The sequence below is a fragment of the Peromyscus eremicus genome, unplaced genomic scaffold (assembly GCF_949786415.1).
Source record: "Peromyscus eremicus unplaced genomic scaffold, PerEre_H2_v1 PerEre#2#chr22_unloc_1, whole genome shotgun sequence".
Classification (NCBI taxonomy): Eukaryota; Metazoa; Chordata; class Mammalia; order Rodentia; family Cricetidae; genus Peromyscus; species Peromyscus eremicus.
This window is the reverse complement of record NW_026734286.1, coordinates 10,186,323-10,206,430: the sequence shown is the minus strand read 5'-3', so window position 1 is coordinate 10,206,430 and position 20,108 is coordinate 10,186,323. Positions and strand designations below refer to the sequence as shown.

General features: G+C 61.4%; 2 protein-coding genes and 1 non-coding gene across 3 annotated transcripts; all 3 read left to right on the top strand.

The window, feature by feature from the left end:
• Positions 1–5,698, top strand: Eef2 (eukaryotic translation elongation factor 2). The gene is made up of 14 exons (XM_059252031.1): positions 1–132; positions 700–914; positions 1,008–1,189; positions 1,928–2,139; positions 2,322–2,500; positions 2,585–2,690; positions 2,788–3,040; positions 3,117–3,312; positions 3,401–3,659; positions 3,818–3,925; positions 4,026–4,379; positions 4,477–4,659; positions 4,742–4,874; positions 5,141–5,698. The coding sequence occupies exons 1-14, from the start codon at positions 130–132 to the stop codon at positions 5,332–5,334; spliced, it is 2,577 nt and encodes an 858-aa protein (XP_059108014.1). The 5' UTR covers positions 1–129; the 3' UTR covers positions 5,335–5,698.
• On the top strand, positions 2,189–2,252 carry LOC131900853 (small nucleolar RNA SNORD37). Its single transcript, XR_009376296.1, has one exon. It is a non-coding gene; the product is annotated as a small nucleolar RNA SNORD37 (small nucleolar RNA).
• Positions 5,699–7,083: 1,385 nt separating the features above from the next.
• On the top strand, positions 7,084–18,722 carry Dapk3 (death associated protein kinase 3). Its single transcript, XM_059252044.1, has 8 exons — positions 7,084–7,193; positions 15,531–15,891; positions 16,016–16,145; positions 16,244–16,292; positions 16,647–16,673; positions 17,318–17,470; positions 17,810–17,855; positions 17,927–18,722. Exons 1-8 carry the CDS (start codon positions 7,132–7,134, stop codon positions 18,443–18,445), a joined length of 1,347 nt encoding a protein of 448 aa, XP_059108027.1. The 5' UTR covers positions 7,084–7,131; the 3' UTR covers positions 18,446–18,722.
• The last annotated feature ends 1,386 nt before the right edge of the window (positions 18,723–20,108 follow it).

Below are 20,108 nucleotides of genomic sequence, written 5' to 3'. Positions count from 1 at the left end.
GCCCAACCGGCGTCGGCCTATAAAGGCCGGGGCGTTGACGTCAGCGGTCTCTTCCGCCGCAGCCGCCGCCATCGCCGGCGCGCCTCGCTCGCCTCGTCTGCCCGTGAGCATCCGTCGCCATCCGCCACCATGGTGAGTGACCGCGGCGCCGCGGGGCCCGGGGGCCGAGCCGGGGCCCCGGGGCGGCGGGAGGTGGCCGTGGGGCCCCGCGGGGGCGGACGGGGGAGGGGACATGGCGGCCGCGGCGGGACGTGGACGGCGGGCGGGCGGCCGGCGCCATGTCTGCGCGCCCCGGGCCGCGGCCGCCGATCCCGGGTTCCGTCCTCGGGGCCGGTGTGCCCGCGGCCGGCGGAGTGCCGGGGCGGCGGCGGGCGGGGAGCGCGGCCCTCGGAGCGCACCGCCGCGTCCCCGCCGCGGGCCCTGGGTGTTGGTGGGGAGCGGAGGTCCCCTGCGTGTGCCAGTCCCCGGGCCGGGCCCGCCGGGCTCCCACGGCTCCCACGGCCGGGTGCGCAGTCCGGGCGTCCTCGCGCCGCCCCCCGTGCTGTTTGCTTACCGAGGCCTGCGCGGGCCGTGGACTCCTGATCCCCGAGTCCCGGGCGTGAGTCACCGTGCCCTCGCTGGCCCTGGACACGGTGCGGGGCCCCGCCGCCGTCTGCCGGGCCGAGTCCTCAGACCCCGCGCCCCGGCCCTCCCCCGCAGGTGAACTTCACGGTGGACCAGATCCGTGCCATCATGGACAAGAAAGCCAACATCAGGAACATGTCGGTCATTGCTCACGTGGACCACGGCAAGTCCACGTTGACTGACTCCCTGGTGTGCAAGGCGGGCATCATCGCCTCGGCGAGAGCCGGGGAGACCCGCTTCACCGACACTCGGAAGGACGAACAGGAGCGCTGCATCACCATCAAGTCCACGTAAGTGGGCTGAGGGTGTGCGCGGTCCTGCCCAGAGTTTGGGGCACAGAGCCAGGAGGAGGAGGGGCTGACCTGTGTCCCCTCTGACCCCAGCGCCATCTCCCTCTTCTACGAGCTCTCCGAGAACGACCTGAACTTCATCAAGCAGAGCAAGGACGGCTCCGGCTTCCTCATCAACCTCATCGACTCCCCAGGCCACGTGGACTTCTCCTCGGAGGTGACCGCTGCCCTGCGCGTCACCGATGGCGCTCTGGTGGTGGTGGACTGCGTGTCTGGTGAGCAGGGGGAGGGCGGCCTGGTCCTGTGGGCCCCGTGGAGGCGAACAGGCTTGCAGGGTGTGGGAACGGTACAGTGAGGGAGAGAGGTTTTTCTTCTCTCAAGACAGGGTTTCTCTGTAGTTTTGGAGCCTGTCCTGGATCTCGCTTGTAGACCGGGCTGGCCTCGAACTCACAGAGATCCGCCTGGGATTAAAGGCGTGCGCCACCACAGAGAGAGTTAAGTGTTAATTCAAGGTAGGGTGTGGTGGTGCAGTCCTTGGACTTGTGAGGAGCAGCAGGAAGGTGGCAGATGGAACACCCGGGTCTGTACAGTGAGACTCTTGTGAGACTAGAAAGTGTCTCGTGGATTTGAGCCCTGTGTACTCCTGCAGAAGACACAAGTACTTAAGCTACCTGTAAACCTTGGGAAGCTGCGCCTCTGCACACGTTCCCACCCAGAAATACACCAACTCATTTACCGTTCTCGGGATTTGAGACAGCCCGGTGGGTCCCTATGCTCCTCCAGGGGACTGTCCGGGCACAGGGGCTCTGACATCTGCCAGCCATCATGAGCTCACAAACTCAGGCAGCGGTGGCGCACGCCTTTAATCCCAGCACCTGGGAGTCAGAGCCAGGTGAATCTCTGAGTTCGAGGTCAGCCTGGTCTACAGAGTGAGTTCAAGGCCAGGCTACAGGGATTCCCTGTCTTGACAAACTAGAAGAAAGCCACCCCTTCAAAGCCTGCTCTGTCCACAGGCGTGTGTGTGCAGACGGAGACCGTGCTGCGGCAGGCCATCGCCGAGCGCATCAAGCCCGTGCTGATGATGAATAAGATGGACCGCGCTCTGCTGGAGCTGCAGCTGGAGCCTGAGGAGCTGTACCAGACTTTCCAGCGCATTGTGGAGAATGTCAACGTCATCATCTCCACCTACGGCGAGGGCGAGAGTGGGCCCATGGGCAACATCATGGTGCGGAGCCTACCCTGTGGGGTTGGGTCAGTGACTGGGATTCTGGGCCACACATGATGACTGAAATTCTTCACTTTGACCTGATGTCTGTTGAAGAAACTCAGTGTCTGAGCCTGAGGGTCTCTCGGCTGGGTGGGCTTCCAGCTGGTGTTCCTCGGCTCAGTGCTGCGCTCCTCCTGCAGATCGACCCCGTGCTGGGCACCGTGGGCTTCGGTTCCGGCCTGCATGGCTGGGCTTTCACTCTGAAGCAGTTTGCAGAGATGTATGTGGCCAAATTTGCAGCCAAAGGCGAGGGCCAGTTGGGGCCAGCCGAACGGGCCAAGAAAGTGGAGGACATGATGAAGAAGCTGTGGGGGGACCGGTAAGTGAGCGTCGGGTGTCCTGCTTCACCTGCACTACTCAGGACCCCTGTGCAGCGAGCTGTGACGTGACCCCTCCCCCTCAGGTACTTTGATCCGGCCAATGGCAAATTCAGCAAGTCCGCTAACAGCCCCGACGGGAAGAAGCTCCCCCGCACCTTCTGCCAGCTCATCCTGGACCCCATCTTCAAGGTGGGTGAGCTGTGGCCTGTCGGCTGGCAGCAGGCCCTCGAGTCCCCTCACCTGGGGAAGCAGCTCCCCTGTGCTCTGCCTGCTTCCCTCTGTACAGGTGTTCGACGCCATCATGAACTTCAGAAAGGAGGAGACGGCCAAGCTGATCGAGAAGCTGGACATCAAGCTGGACAGCGAGGACAAGGACAAGGAGGGCAAACCCCTGCTCAAAGCCGTGATGCGCCGCTGGCTGCCCGCCGGGGACGCCCTCCTCCAGATGATCACCATCCACCTGCCGTCCCCTGTCACCGCCCAGAAGTACCGCTGTGAGCTGCTGTACGAGGGGCCACCTGATGACGAGGCCGCCATGGGTAGGTGTCGGCCATCCGTGCCCTGCTCTGGGTCCCCAGAGTCAACGGACGGTGACTTGAAGTCCTTCCTATCCAGGCATTAAAAGCTGCGACCCCAAGGGCCCTCTCATGATGTACATCTCCAAGATGGTGCCAACCTCGGACAAAGGCCGCTTCTATGCCTTTGGCAGAGTGTTCTCCGGGGTGGTGTCGACGGGACTCAAGGTCCGCATCATGGGTCCCAACTACACCCCTGGGAAGAAGGAGGACTTGTACCTGAAGCCCATCCAGAGGTGGGCACCATCCCGCAGCTGCACCCCGTCTGCCTGAGCCCTGGCTGCTTCCCATGGTGGCCCCGTTGACCTCCGTCCTTCCCTCTAGAACCATCCTGATGATGGGCCGCTATGTGGAGCCGATCGAGGACGTGCCCTGCGGGAACATTGTGGGGCTGGTTGGTGTAGACCAGTTCCTGGTGAAGACTGGGACCATCACCACCTTTGAGCACGCGCACAACATGCGTGTGATGAAGTTCAGCGTCAGCCCTGTCGTCAGAGTGGCTGTGGAGGCCAAGAACCCCGCTGACCTGCCCAAGCTGGTGGAGGGGCTGAAGCGGCTGGCCAAGTCCGACCCCATGGTGCAGGTGTGCCTCAGGGCTCACTGGTGTCCTGTGATTAGAGGAGGCGGGGAGCCTGGGAGAGGGGGGCAGCCAGCCAGCGCCAGGCCTGGTGCGGTTGTGCTGGCTGCAGACCTGGGGGCTGCCTCCCAGGGAGTGCGGGGTGCTGACCATTGTTCCCACAGTGCATCATTGAGGAGTCCGGGGAGCACATCATTGCGGGAGCAGGGGAGCTGCACTTGGAGATCTGCCTCAAGGACTTGGAGGAGGACCACGCCTGCATCCCCATCAAGGTGGGCGCCCGCACGGGGGCCTGCCAGGAGCAGGTCCTTGCTCCTTTGCTGCTGCCCGCAAGGGCTTCTCAGCAGTGACCCTGAGTGTCTCCTCCTGCAGAAGTCGGACCCTGTTGTCTCGTACCGGGAGACCGTGAGTGAGGAGTCTAATGTGCTCTGCCTGTCCAAGTCCCCCAACAAGCACAACCGGCTGTACATGAAGGCCCGGCCCTTCCCCGACGGCCTGGCCGAGGACATCGACAAGGGAGAGGTGTCTGCCCGCCAGGAGCTCAAGGCTCGGGCACGCTACCTGGCTGAGAAGTATGAGTGGGATGTCGCTGAAGCCCGAAAGATCTGGTGTTTCGGGCCTGATGGCACTGGCCCCAACATTCTCACCGACATCACCAAGGGTGTGCAGTACCTGAACGAGATCAAGGACAGTGTGGTGGCTGGCTTCCAGTGGGCCACCAAGGAGGTGAGTGCTTGGGGCCTCGGTGTTCCTCCGGGGATCTGTGCTGAGATCTGAGTCAGTGTTGGGGTACGGCTGGGTCTGACTAGCCAGGTCTCCACAGGGTGCGCTCTGCGAGGAGAACATGCGTGGTGTGCGCTTTGATGTTCACGACGTGACCCTGCATGCTGATGCCATCCACCGGGGTGGCGGCCAGATCATCCCCACAGCCCGTCGCTGCCTCTATGCCAGTGTGCTGACCGCACAGCCCCGCCTCATGGAGCCTATCTACCTGGTGGAGATCCAGGTAAACTTGGTGGCTGTGGGAGGCCCGCCCGCCCGCCCATCTTCTTCTCTGCACCGATTCTTACTGCCGCTCTTCTCCTCAGTGTCCTGAGCAAGTTGTGGGTGGCATCTACGGTGTCCTGAACAGGAAGCGTGGTCACGTGTTTGAGGAGTCCCAGGTGGCTGGCACCCCCATGTTTGTGGTCAAGGCCTACCTGCCTGTCAACGAGTCCTTTGGTGAGTGCCATGGTGCCCTCAGCTCTCTGGGGTGGCTTGTTTGCATACCAGTGGGGGTCTGTACCTACCCTGGCTGTGAGTTTGAGGCTAGCCTGGTCTACAGAGTGAGTCTCAGAACAGCCAGGGATACAGAGAAACCAAAGACTGGGCAGGAAGCCCAGTCACCCCTCCCTGGGTTCCCACCAGGTCAGCTAAACATGCACCTAGGGGAGGCCCAAACCTAGGGGTAGGCTCCTTGCTGAACTTGTCATCCGGGCCTTGTCCAGGGTTCACAGCCGACCTGCGCTCCAACACCGGTGGCCAGGCCTTCCCGCAGTGCGTGTTCGACCACTGGCAGATCCTGCCTGGGGACCCTTTTGACAACAGCAGCAGACCCAGCCAGGTGGTGGCCGAGACCCGCAAGCGCAAAGGCCTCAAGGAGGGCATCCCCGCGCTGGACAACTTCCTGGACAAACTGTAGGCGCCCGGGACTGCCCACACTGCACGGTGCCTGCCCATCAGAAGACACCTGAGACTGTCCCCATAGTGCGCCCCGGGGGTCGCCGGGGCCACCCTGCCATCACTCAGCACTAACACTTGATGCCGATTCTATTTATTTCGGAATTCCAGTGGAGTCCCTGCAGGCTGGACTGGCGGGCCATGGGGTGGGCGGGACGCAGCTCTATCGTTTTCAGAGGGAAATGCCGAGATGTCAGATGTCTAAATAAATGCATTCAGAGGTTTTCGGGTCGTCCATGGCCCCAGTGGAGTTTCCCCAGAGGGGCGGCGGGCGGCCTGCCGGGCCCTGGCTGTGCGACCCTGGAGTAATAAACTGCTATGGTTGACCTCCCGGTGCTGCTCCTGTGCTGTGCGGTCGGGCAGGGATGGGCTGGTGCCGGCCCCGGGCTCACCGGGACCTTCCACGACCCGCGGGTCCCGAGCTAACCGGGACCTTCCCCCGCACCTGGGCTCACCGGGACCTTCCCCGCAGCCGTGCTGGGCGGCCCCGCGGCCCCGCGGCCCCGCGGCCTTGGCCACTGGCGTCGGCAGGCAGCTCCCTCCGACCAATGGCGACCGCGCCGCCTGCGCTCGCCGACGACGCTGGTGTCGTGCGCGCCGGTGCTGCGGCCAATGAGCGCTGGCTTCCGGCTCAGGCGCCACGTCACCTGCGGGCACTTCCGCCCGGGGGTGGTCATGCTGACCAATGAGCGCTGGCTTCCGTCCTCGTGGTCGTGACACGGGCCAACCAGCGCTGGCTTCCGGTCTCGGCAGGGGTGTGTCTGCGCGTTTGGCACATGCGCAGATGCCTCCTGGGGACTTCCGCAGGAGGAGGTCGCGGGGGCTTCGCTGGCATCGGGCGGGGACCTGCGGACCGTGGATGGTACGGACGGGCCGGGGCGACGTGTCGGGCCCCCGGGGGACACGCGGCGAGGGCGGGAGCCGGGGGCGGCCACCGCGGGGGTAGGTCGGCCTCAGGACGCTTCAGCCGGGAGACGGGCCGCTGTGACTGCGCATGCGTCAGCCCTCTGGCGACGCCCCTGAGTTCCGGGGTGCAGGTGGGCATGATTGACAGGTGGGGACCCCGAGAGCTGGAGGCTGTGGAAGAACATTGAGAGCAGAGATCGCATGCACCCCAGGGTGTGCTGGGGTAGCAGTCGGGGACGTGCACTCTGCACCTATGGTTACGTGGGCGGTGTGCGATGTCACTGTGTTCCTGTAATTTTATCTGTACCTGTTTGTGCGTGCGTGCGTGCGTGCGTGCGTGCGTGCAGGCACCTGGGGTGGCCAGGAGAGGGCGTTAGATCACAGTGTGGCCCGTGTAGTCGGTCAGCTGCTGTGGGCGTTGGGAACCGAGCTCGGACACTCTGAGAGCAGCACCCACTCTTAGTATCCGAGCCATCTCCGGTCCCCTGCGCACGCGTGTGCGCACGCACACGTACGCACACGCACACACACAGGTAGTCTCGCGTAGCCCAGCCTGGCTTCCAACTCTCCCAGGGATTTGGGGATGCCTTTGAACTTGTAACCCTCCAGGCTTCTCCCCAGTGCTGGGAGGACAGGTTTGCTCTGCCATGACCCAATGTTGGGTGGGGGCTTTACATGGCCACAGGGAACCCGGGGCATTGACGAGGGGTCTCATTTACGCCAGGGGAGGAGTCAGGCCTCCCGCGAGCACGGGGCCTCTTGGAAAGATGGGATCCCCTGATGACCAACTCCTCTCCCCCTTGTCTCCCCAGCTCCCCTGTCCCAAGAGTCCTCCGGAAGGCAGGCCGCCGCCATGTCCACATTCAGGCAGGAAGATGTGGAGGAGCACTATGAGATGGGAGAGGAGCTGGGCAGGTGAGTGGCGTGGGTGTGCGCGCATGCCCGCGCCCTTCCTGTCCTCTGTGTCTGTGACTCCTGAGTGTGCTGATGGCGTCCTCTGAGCGAGCTGTGGGGACACGTCCAGCTGCTGCCCTGAGGCAGGGTGGTGCCTGAGCACCCGCTGTGGGCTGTTCCGAGTTGGTTTTCTCCCTTTAGACACTCACTGTGTGGCCCTGGCTGGTCTGGAGCTCGCCACTCACAGATCCACTGCCTCTGCCTCCCGAGCACCAGGACCTGACCGTGGTTGATACCTTGGTTGATTTTCCTCCTGTTTACTCTTTGAGGCGGGTCTCATGTTCCCCAGGCTGGCCTTGAACTTCCTTTATGTAGTTACTACGTTGCATGTGTGTTTGTGACTGTACCACGGATGTACAGCACAACTTCCTGGAGTCTGGTGTCTACCACGCGGGTCCCAGGGACTGAACTCGGGTCACGTGTCAGAGCCCTGGGTGTTGACCTGGCATCCCGGGTGACAGCTGTCGCCACCCCGCTGCACACGCTGTTTCTAGACGTGGAAGGTCTCCCTCCCTAGGCTTATTGGGTACACTTGAGTCTCCGCAGTTTTTGCTTGGGAAAGTCAGATTCTCCCCGCCCAGTGGGCATTGGTGGGCACACCCCTCCCCCTCTCCCTCCCCCCCCCCCTCTGCCCACCAGGCCCTCCTCTTTCTTTTTTTTTTTTTTTTTAAAAAGATTTATTTATTATGTATACAGCAGGCCAGAAGAGGACACCAGATCTCATTACAGATGGTTGTGAGCCACCATGTGGTTGCTGGGAATTGAACTCAGGACCTTTGGAAGAGCAGTCAGTGCTCTTAACCTCTGAGCCATCTCTCCAGCCCCGTGGCCCTCCTCTTTCTAAGGGGCCTCAGACCTTATTTGGCGAGTTCTGGCCTGGCCAGCCTTGGGAACCTCAAGGCCCGCCTCATGATGTCATCCGGATGGAATGTAAATAGCTCAGAGGCTGGGGAGGGTCCTCCTGACGCCATGGGGACCCTGAGTCACTTCCTTCAGGAGTTTCCCCGGTTCACACCCCCCCCCCCCCCCCCCCCCCCCCCCCCCCCGCAACCTCTCAGCTAAACTGTGGGGCAAATGGGAACAGCTGTGTGCCAATGCCGGGGAGACAGCTGTCCATCACCGTGTAAAGAGCCACGTGTGGTGGTCTCACCTGTGAGCCTGGTGCTGGGGATGTGGAGCCATCCCAGGTTCAGTGAGACCCAGACCCCAAAAAAAAAAAAAATAAGATGTGGGGCTGGAGGGATGGTTCAGTAGTTAGAGCACTTGCAGCTCTGGCAGAGGACCTGGGTTCGATTCCCAGCACCCACACGGCGGCTCACAGCCATCTGTGCCTCCAGTCCTGAGGGATCCGATGCCCTCTTCAGGCCCCTGTGGGCAAAACTCGCATGGAAATAAATACAGATCACAGGTTGGATGGCAGCTCGTGGTGTTCTTGGGCGTTAGCTGTGCCGCACCCCCACCCCCACCCCTAGAAGACCGGGAAAATGTAGCCCGTGGGTGGTCATATCTTGGGAATGGTTCCGGGACCCCCGTGATGTCACAGGCTTCAGGGCTCACGTCTCTTCTAGCAAAGAGGACGTGTTTGCCTATCCTGATGTGCCATGCTGTGCCATGCATTGAAAGTGTTTCTGCTGCTGGGGTGGATGTTGCCCAGGCCCTGGCAGCACTGTGCACTCACCCGCTGCCTGGTCTCTGCATCTTTACTTTGTGTGGGGGGGGGCCAGGGGGCCGCTCACAGCCATTGGCTCTCCTCCGCCACGTGGGTCCCGGGTGTGCGTGTATGCGTGTGTGCGTGTGTGCGTGTGTGCAGGTGCAGGTGCAGGCTGAGTTCCCATGCCGCCTTCTGTCGCTCCCCACCCTTTTCTGAAGATTTTTTTTTTTTTTTTTTGTTTTTTCGAGACAGGGTTTCCCTGTGTAGCTTTGCGCCTGTCCTGGATCTCACTCTGTAGCCCAGGCTGGCCTTGAACTCACAGAGATCCACCTGGCTCTGCCTCCTGAGTGCTGGGATTAAAGGCGTGCGCCACCATTGCCCAGCTCTTTTCTGAAGATTTATTTTTATATTGTGCAAAGCTGAGCGAGGAGCCGCAGTTCCCCCGTGCCAGGGTTCCAGGCACACGCGACCACCCCGTGTGTGACCTGGGGATTGAACTCTGATCCCCGTGCTTTACCGGCCCACCGGGCCTCCAGCTCCCGGCTCACGTGGCTCTAAGTGCCGGGAACAATGCCAGGAAGTGCCTGTCCCTGCATTTATGGTGATGGAGTAAGGTCTACAGGATCTGGGGATGGGCATCCATGGTGCTGCCATACACTCAGGGTCTTGGAAGCCTAGAGCAGTCCTGGAGCTAAGATCAGCCTGAGGGGCCCCAGCGCGCCCACCGCGGCCCCTCCCCTCCCTTGGCCTCGGCCCCGAGTAGCCTTGATATGTGGAGTGGACACGTGTCCCAGCCGGAGTGGCTCAGGTGGCCTAGGTCATTCTGTGCTGGATGGTGAGGTACGCGCTCCTCTGGGTTCTTGGTGACCGTGCGGGCCTTAAGCTGAGGGCGGGCACCCACGTGCTGGAGCAGCGTGTTCAGAGCCAGGTGCAGGCTGCGTCCTGCAGTGAGTGGTACCTCCCCGCGGCGAGGGTCCAGCTTTGTGTGCCCTGTGTGGCCCTGGCTGAACACTGTCCTCCTCAGCTGTGAAGTGGGGATGACGGTGGCTCTTGTCTCAGGGCCACCGCATAGACAACACCACACATCCCTGGTACCCCTCAGTGTCCCCTGGGGCCTCTCTGTGACTCCCCCCAGCCCCCAGGAGTGAGCTGCTGGAGTCACCATGGAGTTAGGGGTGGTGACCCAGCTGTGGGTGCTGTCTGTGGAGGGGACCTGGCGAGTGACCATCGGTGCCCCAGTCCTGGGACTCTCTCCCTTCCCCCAGCTCCATCAGGGGACAAAGTGTTGGTGTAGTGGATATGGACACCTGTCCGGGTCAGGCAGGGCTGGTGCCTTCCAGGCCTCTTCCCCAGGCGCACTCAGTCCACCCACCGTGGCAGGCTCTGTGACCCACAGCGCTCTCCTCGGGCACACAGCTTTTCAGAACAGCAACATGTTCCTGCTGTTTTGAGACAAAAGTCTCACTCTGTAGCCCAGGCTGGCCTGACCTTACAGAGATCCTCCTGCCTCTGCCTCCAGAGTGCTGGGATTAAAGGCGTGGCCACCACACCTGGCTTAGTAACTTCTGTTTACTTGTGTGTGTGCACATGCCTGTGCATTGTGCTGTTGTGCGCATGTGGGGGTCTGAGAACAACGTGCAGGAGTCGGTTCTCCCCACTCCGGCTTTGGAGGTAGAGCTCTGGTTGTCAGGGTTGGTGCCACCCCCCCACCGGCTCACCAGCTCCATATTGTCTCTGGTAGCCCAGCCTGGCTTCAGACTCACCGTGTGGTCAAGGCTGACCTTGAATTTCTGACCCTCCTGTCTCCACCTCCCCAGCACTAGGATGACAGGTGCACTCTGCTCCCCTAAACCTTCCTGTTTGGGGGTCCTGGTCTGCAGGAGGTCTGCTGCCCCAGTTGCTGTGAGAACAAGGCAGGACGGTCACGTGGGCCAGGCCACATGGCTGGACTCCCATCTCCCATTTTAAAAACAAAAGCCAAACATAAACAGCCAAACATAATTTATCAAAAAACAAAACAAAACAAAAAAACCTGGGTGTTGTGGCAGACCCCCATCTTCCCAGCCCTCAGGAGGCTGAGGACGGGTTCACTGAGTTCAAGGCCAGCCTGGGCTACATAGTGAGGTTTGGTTGTTGTTGTAGCTGAGATGGTGATGTGCTGGGCAAAGGAGAAGCGTAGACTCACCCCAGATAGCGAGCCAACGACAGACCAAGCCCCGGACGCCACCCAAGTCTGGCGTGGTGAACCATGAGTTTTACAGGGGACACTCCCGGGACTGTGGGCGAGGCGTCACTTCCAGGAGCAGAAATGACCGAGAGAGCTGCATCCCCAGGACCCACCCCAGCATGCGGGACGGCTCACAAAGCTGGGAACGTGGAGGGCACTGCACAGCCCACAGGCACAGGACAGGCCGGAGAGCGTCCTTTCCCGGTGGCTCCGTAGACCTGAGCCTCCCTCCCCAGCAGCTCGGCTGGTGTGACAGCGTCTCTCGGCTGTCCTTTCTGCTCCTGTTCCTGGGGTGGGAGGGCTCAGCATGTCCGCTCGGTTCCAGGGACTTCCTGTCTGAGGGGCCTCCCTGCAGGGCGGAGTGCCTGCCTCCCTGGGAACGCTGTTTAAGATCCCCCGTGGGGGCCGTGGTGGCGCACGCCTTTAATCCCAGCACTCGGGAGGCAGAGCCAGGCGGATCTCTGTGAGTTCGAGGCCAGCCTGGGCTACCAAGTGAGTTCCAGGAGAGGCGCAAAGCTACACAGAGAAACCCTGTCTCAAAAAAAAACCAAAAAAAAAAAAAAAAAAAAAAACCAAGATCCCCCGTGGATGGTGTTAGTCCTGGGGAGCCCCTTGCTTGGCCTCACCCCACCCCCAGGTCCCTGGGTCCTGGAGAGAGTGACATGAGCCCGAACCTCTGTGTCGTCACCACCTTCTCCAGAGCGCGGCCGGCGGCAAGTCTCGGCCACATGGATTGTCTATAAAACACAATGAGGCAAAGGCAGAAAACGAGCAAACTGTCTAAGTGAGCATGGGAGCCGCCACAGCCAGAGGTCATAAGCCAGGTGCCAGTCACAAATGCCAAGCCCAAGGGGCTTCCCCTGGGGCCTGGGGCTCTCGTCCAATCAGAAAGCTGGTCCTAGCTGTAGGCCCCGCCTCTGACTGGCTGACATCCTGCCCATCATGTGAAGGATGCTGCTGCAGCTCTCCCTGCCCACCTTTGCAGCTCCCTGTGGCCCACAAGGGCCCAGCCGCAGGGAGGGGACACTTTAGGCTCAGGCCTCGCCTTAGCATGTGACGTCCTCAGCAATTGGGTCTTTTTCTTACAATATTCATTTCGTGTGTGTGTGTGTGTGTGTGTGTGTGTGTGTGCAGTACCTGCAGAGGGCGGAAGAGGGCATCCGGTTCCCAGAACTGGAGTCACGGGCGGTTGTGAGCCCCGTGGGTGCTGGGAACCCGGGTCCTCTGCAGGGGGCAACCGGTGCGCTAACCGCTGAGCATCTCTCCAGCCTGGCAATCTTTGTTGTTGTTGTTTTATTATTTTGGTTTTCAAGACAGGGTTTCTCTGTGTGTCTCTGCCTGTGCTGGATCTCGCTCTGTAGTCCAGGCTGGCCTCGAACTCAGAGTGATTCACCTGTCCCTGCCTCCCAGTGCTGGGATTAAAGGCCTGTGCCACCCCTGCCCGGCTTGAATGGACTTTTAATGTTTACACTGCTGTTCTTTAGTGGCACTCACACATGGGTGTCTGTGTGTAGAATACACAAGTGTCGGCTTTGTGTTACCTGTAGGTGACAGCCAGGACACTACAGAGTCCCATAGCACCAGGTGGGGGAGAGCCTGGGTCATCCCCGGGATCAGTGTCAAGTGACTCCAGGAGTCACATGAGAAGAGGGGTGTGTGTGTGTGTGTGTGTGTGTGTGCATGTACGCGTGTGCACACACACACACGCACAGGTGAGCCTGTGTCCAGGGTTAGGGGAGCATCTACCCTCCAGTCGGCCAGGCTTACTCCCTTTAACCCCTGCTGTGTATCTGGTACCCCCAGAGACCCCAAGAATTGAAGCTTCTAGAACACAGAAGTCCAGATATCAGCACCAGCAGAAACCCAGTTAATCCACTACTTTACATGGGGCTGTTGGGTGCTGCCAGCCCTGGAGGCCTCCTTCCTGTCCCTGGGCTAAGGTGCTGTAGGGATCACCCGTCCGTCCCTGTTTCTTACCATGCTGAAGTACTGGGCCAGCCGGTGACATCCAAGGGCTCAGGAGCGCTGCATTTGGTCTGCGGTTCTCCCGAGGACTGTGGCTCAATGTGAGTGTGTGCAGGCTTGAGCAGCCCTCATGGCCTGATGAACTGGTGTCAGATGTCACTTTCACAGTCCTCATCTGTCTGTCACTCCAGCCCTGACGTACTCACTACCCAGTTCTTCCCAGGGGCTCCACGTGTGTCCTGGTGTAAGAAACAGCAGTGGTATCTATCACCATCCCGGCCTCTGCCCCCTCAGCCTGAAACTTGTTTTACTACACACAGCCCTGGCCACACAGCCTCCACGGAACCCCCCTTTCATGTTACTCTCACAGACTGCAACATTTGTTCTAACCCTTCAGCCCTTTGCAGGGCACCCCATACTCACTGGACCCCACCCGTCAGGCAGATGAGCCACCCCATGCCACTTAATAGGCAAACAGCATCCGTGGGATGTCCGCTGTCCCCACCCAGACTTCAGCCATGGCTGCCTGTGTCCCCAGCTACTGTAGGGTCTGCTGGCCCAGTAGGGAAGCACACTGTCCTGTACCATGTAGGAAAGGTCACCTTCCAGAGTCAGCAGCGGAGTGCCGCCCTCCGCCCGGCACAGCCTCAGTTGCATGGCCATGCTCTCGGCTCCGGAGCTCATCCTGGTTGTCTCCTTGTTGGGTGCTCACTGTGTTGTGTGATGTGTTTCCTGGGGAGCCGTGGCCCTCCCCTCACCCCAGACAGGGAACCAGTGACAGACCACGGTGGGGACAGCACCATAGCCCAAATTGGTGAACCAAATTGGTGAACCAGTGAGTTTTGTTGGGGTCACTTGCAGAAACAGGGTTGGGGTTGTCTCTGTTGCTGTGATAAGACACTGACTGAAAGCAGCTTGGGGATGAGAAGCTTCATTTCAGCTCACAGCTCTCAGGGCAGGGCCCTGGAGGCAGGAGCTGACGCAGAGGCCATGGAGGGAGCTGCTGACTGGCTTGCTTTCTTCTAGAACCCAGGACCAGCAGCTCAGGGATGGAAACACTCACTATGGGCTGGCCCCTTCCATATCAGTTATCAATCAAGAACACGACCCACAGATGTGCCTTTTCTTGGGCCACCGACCAGCTTCCAAATCGTGGCATGGAGACCTAATTTTAGGCTCGTTTCTTGCTAGCTCTTACAGCTTAACTTGAGTCTGGTGCCTTAGACCACTCGGCCCTCCTGACACACAGGCTTACAGCTTAATTTAACCTGTTTCTCTTCATCTCCCTTTTGCCTTGGGACCTTTTACCTTTTATTCTGTATGTTCTACTCCATGTCTGGCTGGTGGCTGCCTGACTGGGCCCAGGCATCTCCCTCTCTCTCCCTCGTTCTCTCCATTCTCACACTCTACTGCCCAGCTGTTCAGCTACTGTTCAGCTTTTTTTCTTTCTTTCTTTCTTTTTTAATTACACAGTGTTCTGCCTGCATGTCAGCATGAAGGCCAGAAGAGGGAGCCAGACCTCATTACAGATGGTTGTGAGCCACCATGTGGGTGCTGGGAATTGAACTCAGGACCTCTGGAAGAGCAGCCAGTGCTCTTAACCTCTGAGCCATCTCAGTCAGGTGTCTTAGGCAGGCAAACCAACACATCTTTACATAGTTAAACAAATGCAGCAGAAACAAATGTAACACATCTTTGCCTAAAGTAATGTTCCACACATAACCAAATGTAACACATATTTACATAGTTAATATTCCACAACAAGGTCCCCCTTCCAGGATAGGTTTAGGGTTGTCTGGTTGACAAAACCCAACCAGCACAGGGTTACTGACAGCAGAAACAGCTCAAAGACAGCTGTGTCTCTGACGCCCCCAGCATGGGTGACGGCGTGTGAAATCCGAGGACCTGGAACACACTGTACAGCCTCCCAGGGTGGCTTGGTTTCCCGAGCCTCTCCCTGGCAGCCCAGCTGGTCTGAGTCAACTTCAGGGACTTCCTGAAACTGCTGAGGTGTTGGCTTCCTGTCCTCAGGGTCTTTGCTGTAACAGCTAAGGTTTTCGTCTTGGAGGAAGGGGCTGGGCTTGAAGTTGAGATCCCCCCCACTCTGCCTCCTGAGTGCTGGGGTCAAAGGCATGGTCACCGTGCCTGTCTGAGGAACCCCACTTTTATGTCACCTGGGTTTTTGAGACCGGGTGCCTCACTGCGTGAACCTGGAGCTCCCTGAAGCGGCTGGATCCCCTGGCTAGGGGCCCTTCTCTCTCCCTCGGCACTGGGGCTAACCGCGCTTGACTTTTCTCGGGTCCCTGATGCTCCCTGGCCCAGGCTGTCTCCCCTAGCCGCCCTCTCCTGACTCTTGGGGCGGACCTGCTGCTGTGGGAGCCCCGGGGGACACTGCTGGGTGCAGAGCCCTGGCTTCCTCCGGGCCCGCGGCGCTCAGCTGTCCTCTCCCCTGCAGCGGCCAGTTTGCCATTGTACGCAAGTGCCAGCAGAAGGGCACGGGCATGGAGTACGCGGCCAAGTTCATCAAGAAGCGGCGCCTGCCCTCCAGCCGGCGCGGTGTGAGCCGGGAGGAGATCGAGCGCGAGGTGAGCATCCTGCGCGAGATCCGCCACCCCAACATCATCACGCTGCACGACGTGTTCGAGAACAAGACGGACGTGGTGCTCATCCTGGAGCTGGTGTCCGGCGGCGAGCTCTTCGACTTCCTGGCCGAGAAGGAGTCGCTGACGGAGGACGAGGCCACGCAGTTCCTCAAGCAGATCCTGGACGGCGTCCACTACCTGCACTCCAAGCGCATCGCGCACTTCGACCTGAAGGTAGAGCACGTGCTGCATGTGTGTGTGTGTGTGTGTGTGTGTGTGTGTGTGTGTGTGTGTGTGTGTGTGTGTGTCTTGTCTGTCTGTCTGTGTGTCCTCGAGGGTCACACCTGCCGTCCTGCAGCCCGAGAACATCATGCTGCTGGACAAGCACGCGGCCAGCCCGCGCATCAAGCTCATCGACTTCGGCATCGCGCACAGGATCGAGGCTGGCAGCGAATTCAAGAACATCTTCGGCACGCCCGAGTTCGTGGGTGAGGGGCCGGCGCGGGCACTGCCGGGGTGTGTGTGGGGGAGGGGGGGCCCTGCGCGTCCTCAGCCTGACCTGCCTCCGCGACCCTGTCTCCCACAGCTCCCGAGATCGTCAACTACGAGCCGCTGGGCTTGGAGGCTGACATGTGGTGAGTGGGGTGGGGTGAGGCCCTGGCTGCTCTGCCCTCCCTGTGCTCCCCAGACATGCGCACGCACCCGCCCGCCCGCCCGCCCGCCGCGCTGCGTCCTCCCCAGCTGTTCAGACCAGAGACAGCTAGCGAGGGTGTAGGCCCTGGATGGCCTCCTGCTCAGACGCTGGTCTGGGCCGCGTCCATCCGGAGGACCCGTGGACCTGCCGTCCTGGCATTAGCCCAGTGCTCAGGAGACCCTGTGACTGACACTGACCGCTCTCTCGAACCCTTGGCCCTACGGAGTCGGGGGCCTGTGCCCGAGGCCTAGGGTGCTGCCCTGGCCATGCTGACCCATCTTTTCTGCCCCCACAGGAGCATCGGCGTCATCACCTACATCCTGTGAGTGCCCGGAGGGACCTCGGTCTGCACCTGCCAGAGGCCAGGGTCAGGGTTGAGACCCATTGCAAGGGCTGGGAGACAGCCAGGGAAGGAGCTGAGTCACTGTGGCTCCGCCCTGACCACGCCCCCAGCCCTCACTGGGGGGTTCTAGGCGGGGCTCCGCCCTGACCACGCCCCCAGCCCCTCACTGGGGATTCTGGGCGGGGCTCCGCCCTGACCACGCCCCAGTCTCACTGAGGTTTGCTGACCCTGTTCCGGGGTTGCCCCTTCCCTTCCCTGGAGACGTGTCTCCTGCTTCTCCGGAGCGGCCAGTGCGCTGGACTGTCAGGCGCCCAGAGATGCTCCAGTTAGCTTTCTGTTGCTGTGACCAAAACTGACCAAGCCCGCCTTGGGGAGGAAAGGGTTTGCTCTCACAGCCGGCCATTGGAGGGGGTCGGGCAGGGACTGGGAGGGCCCCGCCTCCTGGCTGGTTTATGGGACCCTTGCTCGGGGCTGGCATTGCTCACCGTTGCCGACAGTGAAAACACCCCAGAGGTCCCCATCCCAGATGACCCTGGCCGTGTCAGGTGACAGTGACAGCGGAGAGGGTGGGTGGGTGTCGCCTCCGCCAGCTAACCTCAGCGTGCCCGCCCTCCGCCCTGCAGCCTGAGCGGGGCGTCCCCGTTCCTGGGGGAGACCAAGCAGGAGACGCTGACGAACATCTCGGCTGTGAACTATGACTTCGACGAGGAGTACTTCAGCAGCACCAGCGAGCTGGCCAAGGACTTCATCCGCAGGCTGCTGGTCAAGGACCCCAAGTAGGAGAACCCCGTGCAGCCGGCTCGGGGCGTTCTGTTGTAGCCCAGGCTGGCCCCCGTCGTCACCTGCCGTGTTCACCGGCCTCTGTGCCCTCTGGGACCCCACGGCACCAGTGTCCCAGCAAACCCTCGGGGGGCTGGCAGAGTACAGCCAACCTGGCCGGGGGGGACGGGGTGGCAGCCTGTGGCTCCCCATGTACCTAGGAGGATGGGGTGGGGCGCGCGTGGGTGACGGGGGTCATCCCATATGGGGTGCTGTCCGCGATGACCCCTGTCGCCCTGACCGGGGTGGTGCCACCGAGGTGGAGTCCCACAGCTCTAACGCGCCCCTTCCCGCAGGAGGAGGATGACGATCGCACAGAGCCTGGAGCACTCCTGGATCAAGGTGAGGCCTCGGACCCCGGGGAGGGCGGGCGGCGGGCCATGGACCCCCGGCCTCACCGCCTTCCCCCGCAGGTGCGCAGGCGCGAGGACGGCGCCCGGAAGCCGGAGCGGCGGCGGCTGCGCGCGGCGCGCCTGCGCGAGTACAGCCTCAAGTCACACTCGAGCATGCCGCGCAACACGAGCTACGCCAGCTTCGAGCGCTTCTCGCGCGTGCTGGAGGACGTGGCAGCGGCGGAGCAGGGGCTGCGGGAGCTGCAGCGGGGCCGGCGCCAGTGCCGGGAGCGCGTGTGCGCGCTGCGCGCGGCCGCCGAGCAGCGGGAGGCGCGCTGCCGCGACGGGAGCGCGGGCTTGGGTCGCGACCTGCGGCGCCTGCGCACGGAGCTGGGACGGACGGAGGCCCTGCGCACGCGCGCGCAGGAGGAGACGCGGGCGGCGCTGCTGGGCGCCGGGGGCCTGAAGCGCCGCCTGGGTCGCCTGGAGAACCGCTACGACGCGCTGGCCGCCCAGGTGGCCGCCGAGGTGCAGTTCGTGCGCGACCTGGTGCGCGCGCTGGAGCAGGAGCGGCTGCAGGCAGAGTGCGGCGTGCGCTAGGCTGCGGATCCGCGCCCCGCACCCCGGGACCCCAGACCCCCGGTCCCCCGCGCAACCCCGGAATAAAGCTGCTTTTCACGCACTGGCGCGTGTGTTCCACGCTCTGCGGGGACTGCGTGGACACCCCCCTCACAGCCTCCAAGGGTCGTCCCCCCCCAGGTCATGCGCTGTGCCACGCCACACGCCGTGGGTGGCGCCCCCCACAGTTCACGCACAGACACGCGAGGTTGAACTAGTAAAGCTGCAGCTCAGCGGGTCCCCTGCAGTGTCACACAGCCCTGAACAGGACGCACCGTGGGGTGGGGGGGGCACGTTCAGTAACAGGTACACCATGGAGAGGTGGTCCCAAGACACCATAGGCGCCTGTTAATCCCAGCGCGTGGAGGCTGAGGCAGGAGGATTGCCTGAGGCACTTTGTGACATCATCCTGCCCTAAACAGTGAAGGCCCCTGAGCTGTGAGCTGACCCAGTGTCCCCGGGGACCTGGGTTACCTGTCCTCATAGGAAAGGCGCACGGTCCTTCCGGTCCCCCCTCTAGTCTAGCTCTGTTCCGTACCGCAGGCATGGGCTGGCACGGGCTGTGGATCTCCCACGCCCAGACTCAGCACGTGGTCTCCGTACACCACAGACCATGTGCTCCCACAGTCGCGGGCATGCCCCTGCAGACGCGGGTTCCCGGCAGGCGGAGATTATGTGGACGGTGCCCTGCAAAGCCGCCGTGGGGCGGCAGCAGAGAGCAGAGGGGGTGGCCGCGGGCAGCCCTCGCGGGGGACTTGGGTTCGAGTCCCACACCCCACGGCAGCGCAGCCATTCCAGATTTGGGAATCCGATACGCTCTACGGGCACGGGGCACGCACGTGTGCACAAACACAAGCTCATACACATAAATAAAATTTTCTAAATGTTTAAAAAGCCAGGCATGATGGCACAGGCCTGGGGAGGCAGAGGCAGCTCGGTCTTTGTGAGTTCGAGATCACCCTGGTCTACATAGTGAATTCCAGGACAGCCAGGGCTACACAGAGAAACTCTGTCTCACAAAATCAAGTTAATAAAAATGAAAGCAGTCGCCATAGGCCCCTTCACAGGCTCTCCTGGTAAGCCCTGGTTTTACCCAAAATATGAAGGTGTGCTAACCCTCAGGACCCAGGAGTGAGCCTTATTTGAGGAGACCGGTCTGTTGTGTTAGCTAAGTTCAGAGAAGGCTGGGCTGAGCTTCAGGCAGATGCGGGATGTTCTAGAACAAAGAGGCTCAGCCTGGAATGGGGGGTGCCAGCATCCCATTAGGGTGGGCTCGTGGTCTGCGTGCCGCTCACGTCATCTGGTAGGGCCGATACTGCCTAGGGAATGGCATGCCTCTGCCGCAGGGCCCCCAACCCGGGGGGAGGGGGAGGCAGGAGGCCACTGGAGCGCCCTGGCTACCTGTGGTCCCCACCCAGCCCAGCTCATTCCTGAAAAACCGGTGCAATCTCCTCCAGCCGCTGTGAACCCCTTCTCCAGGGGGAAATAGGTCCCTGTGCCTCCCAAGCTAGTAACCAGACACCCCAAGTTTGCGACGCTTGAGTAGCAGTGGTCCTGAGGATTAAGTCTCACGTTAATGGACTTGTTTTATGTCTTGAGACAGGGTCTCACTGTGTAGTCTTGGAACTCTACGTAGCCCAGGCTA

What these genes read in the sequence shown, in the direction of transcription:
- Eef2 (XM_059252031.1), top strand. An exon ending in GGCCCATGGGCAACATCATG is followed by an intron (nt 2,140 to 2,321) that starts GTGCGGAGCCTA and finishes CTCCTCCTGCAG; the next exon opens with ATCGACCCCGTGCTGGGCAC. An exon ending in ACGCCTGCATCCCCATCAAG is followed by an intron (nt 3,926 to 4,025) that starts GTGGGCGCCCGC and finishes CTCCTCCTGCAG; the next exon opens with AAGTCGGACCCTGTTGTCTC.
- Dapk3 (XM_059252044.1), top strand. Translation starts at nt 7,132, where the DNA reads ATGTCCACATTCAGGCAGGAAGATGTGGAGGAGCACTATGAGATGGGA. An exon ending in CGGCACGCCCGAGTTCGTGG is followed by an intron (nt 16,146 to 16,243) that starts GTGAGGGGCCGG and finishes TGTCTCCCACAG; the next exon opens with CTCCCGAGATCGTCAACTAC. An exon ending in TGGAGCACTCCTGGATCAAG is followed by an intron (nt 17,856 to 17,926) that starts GTGAGGCCTCGG and finishes CTTCCCCCGCAG; the next exon opens with GTGCGCAGGCGCGAGGACGG.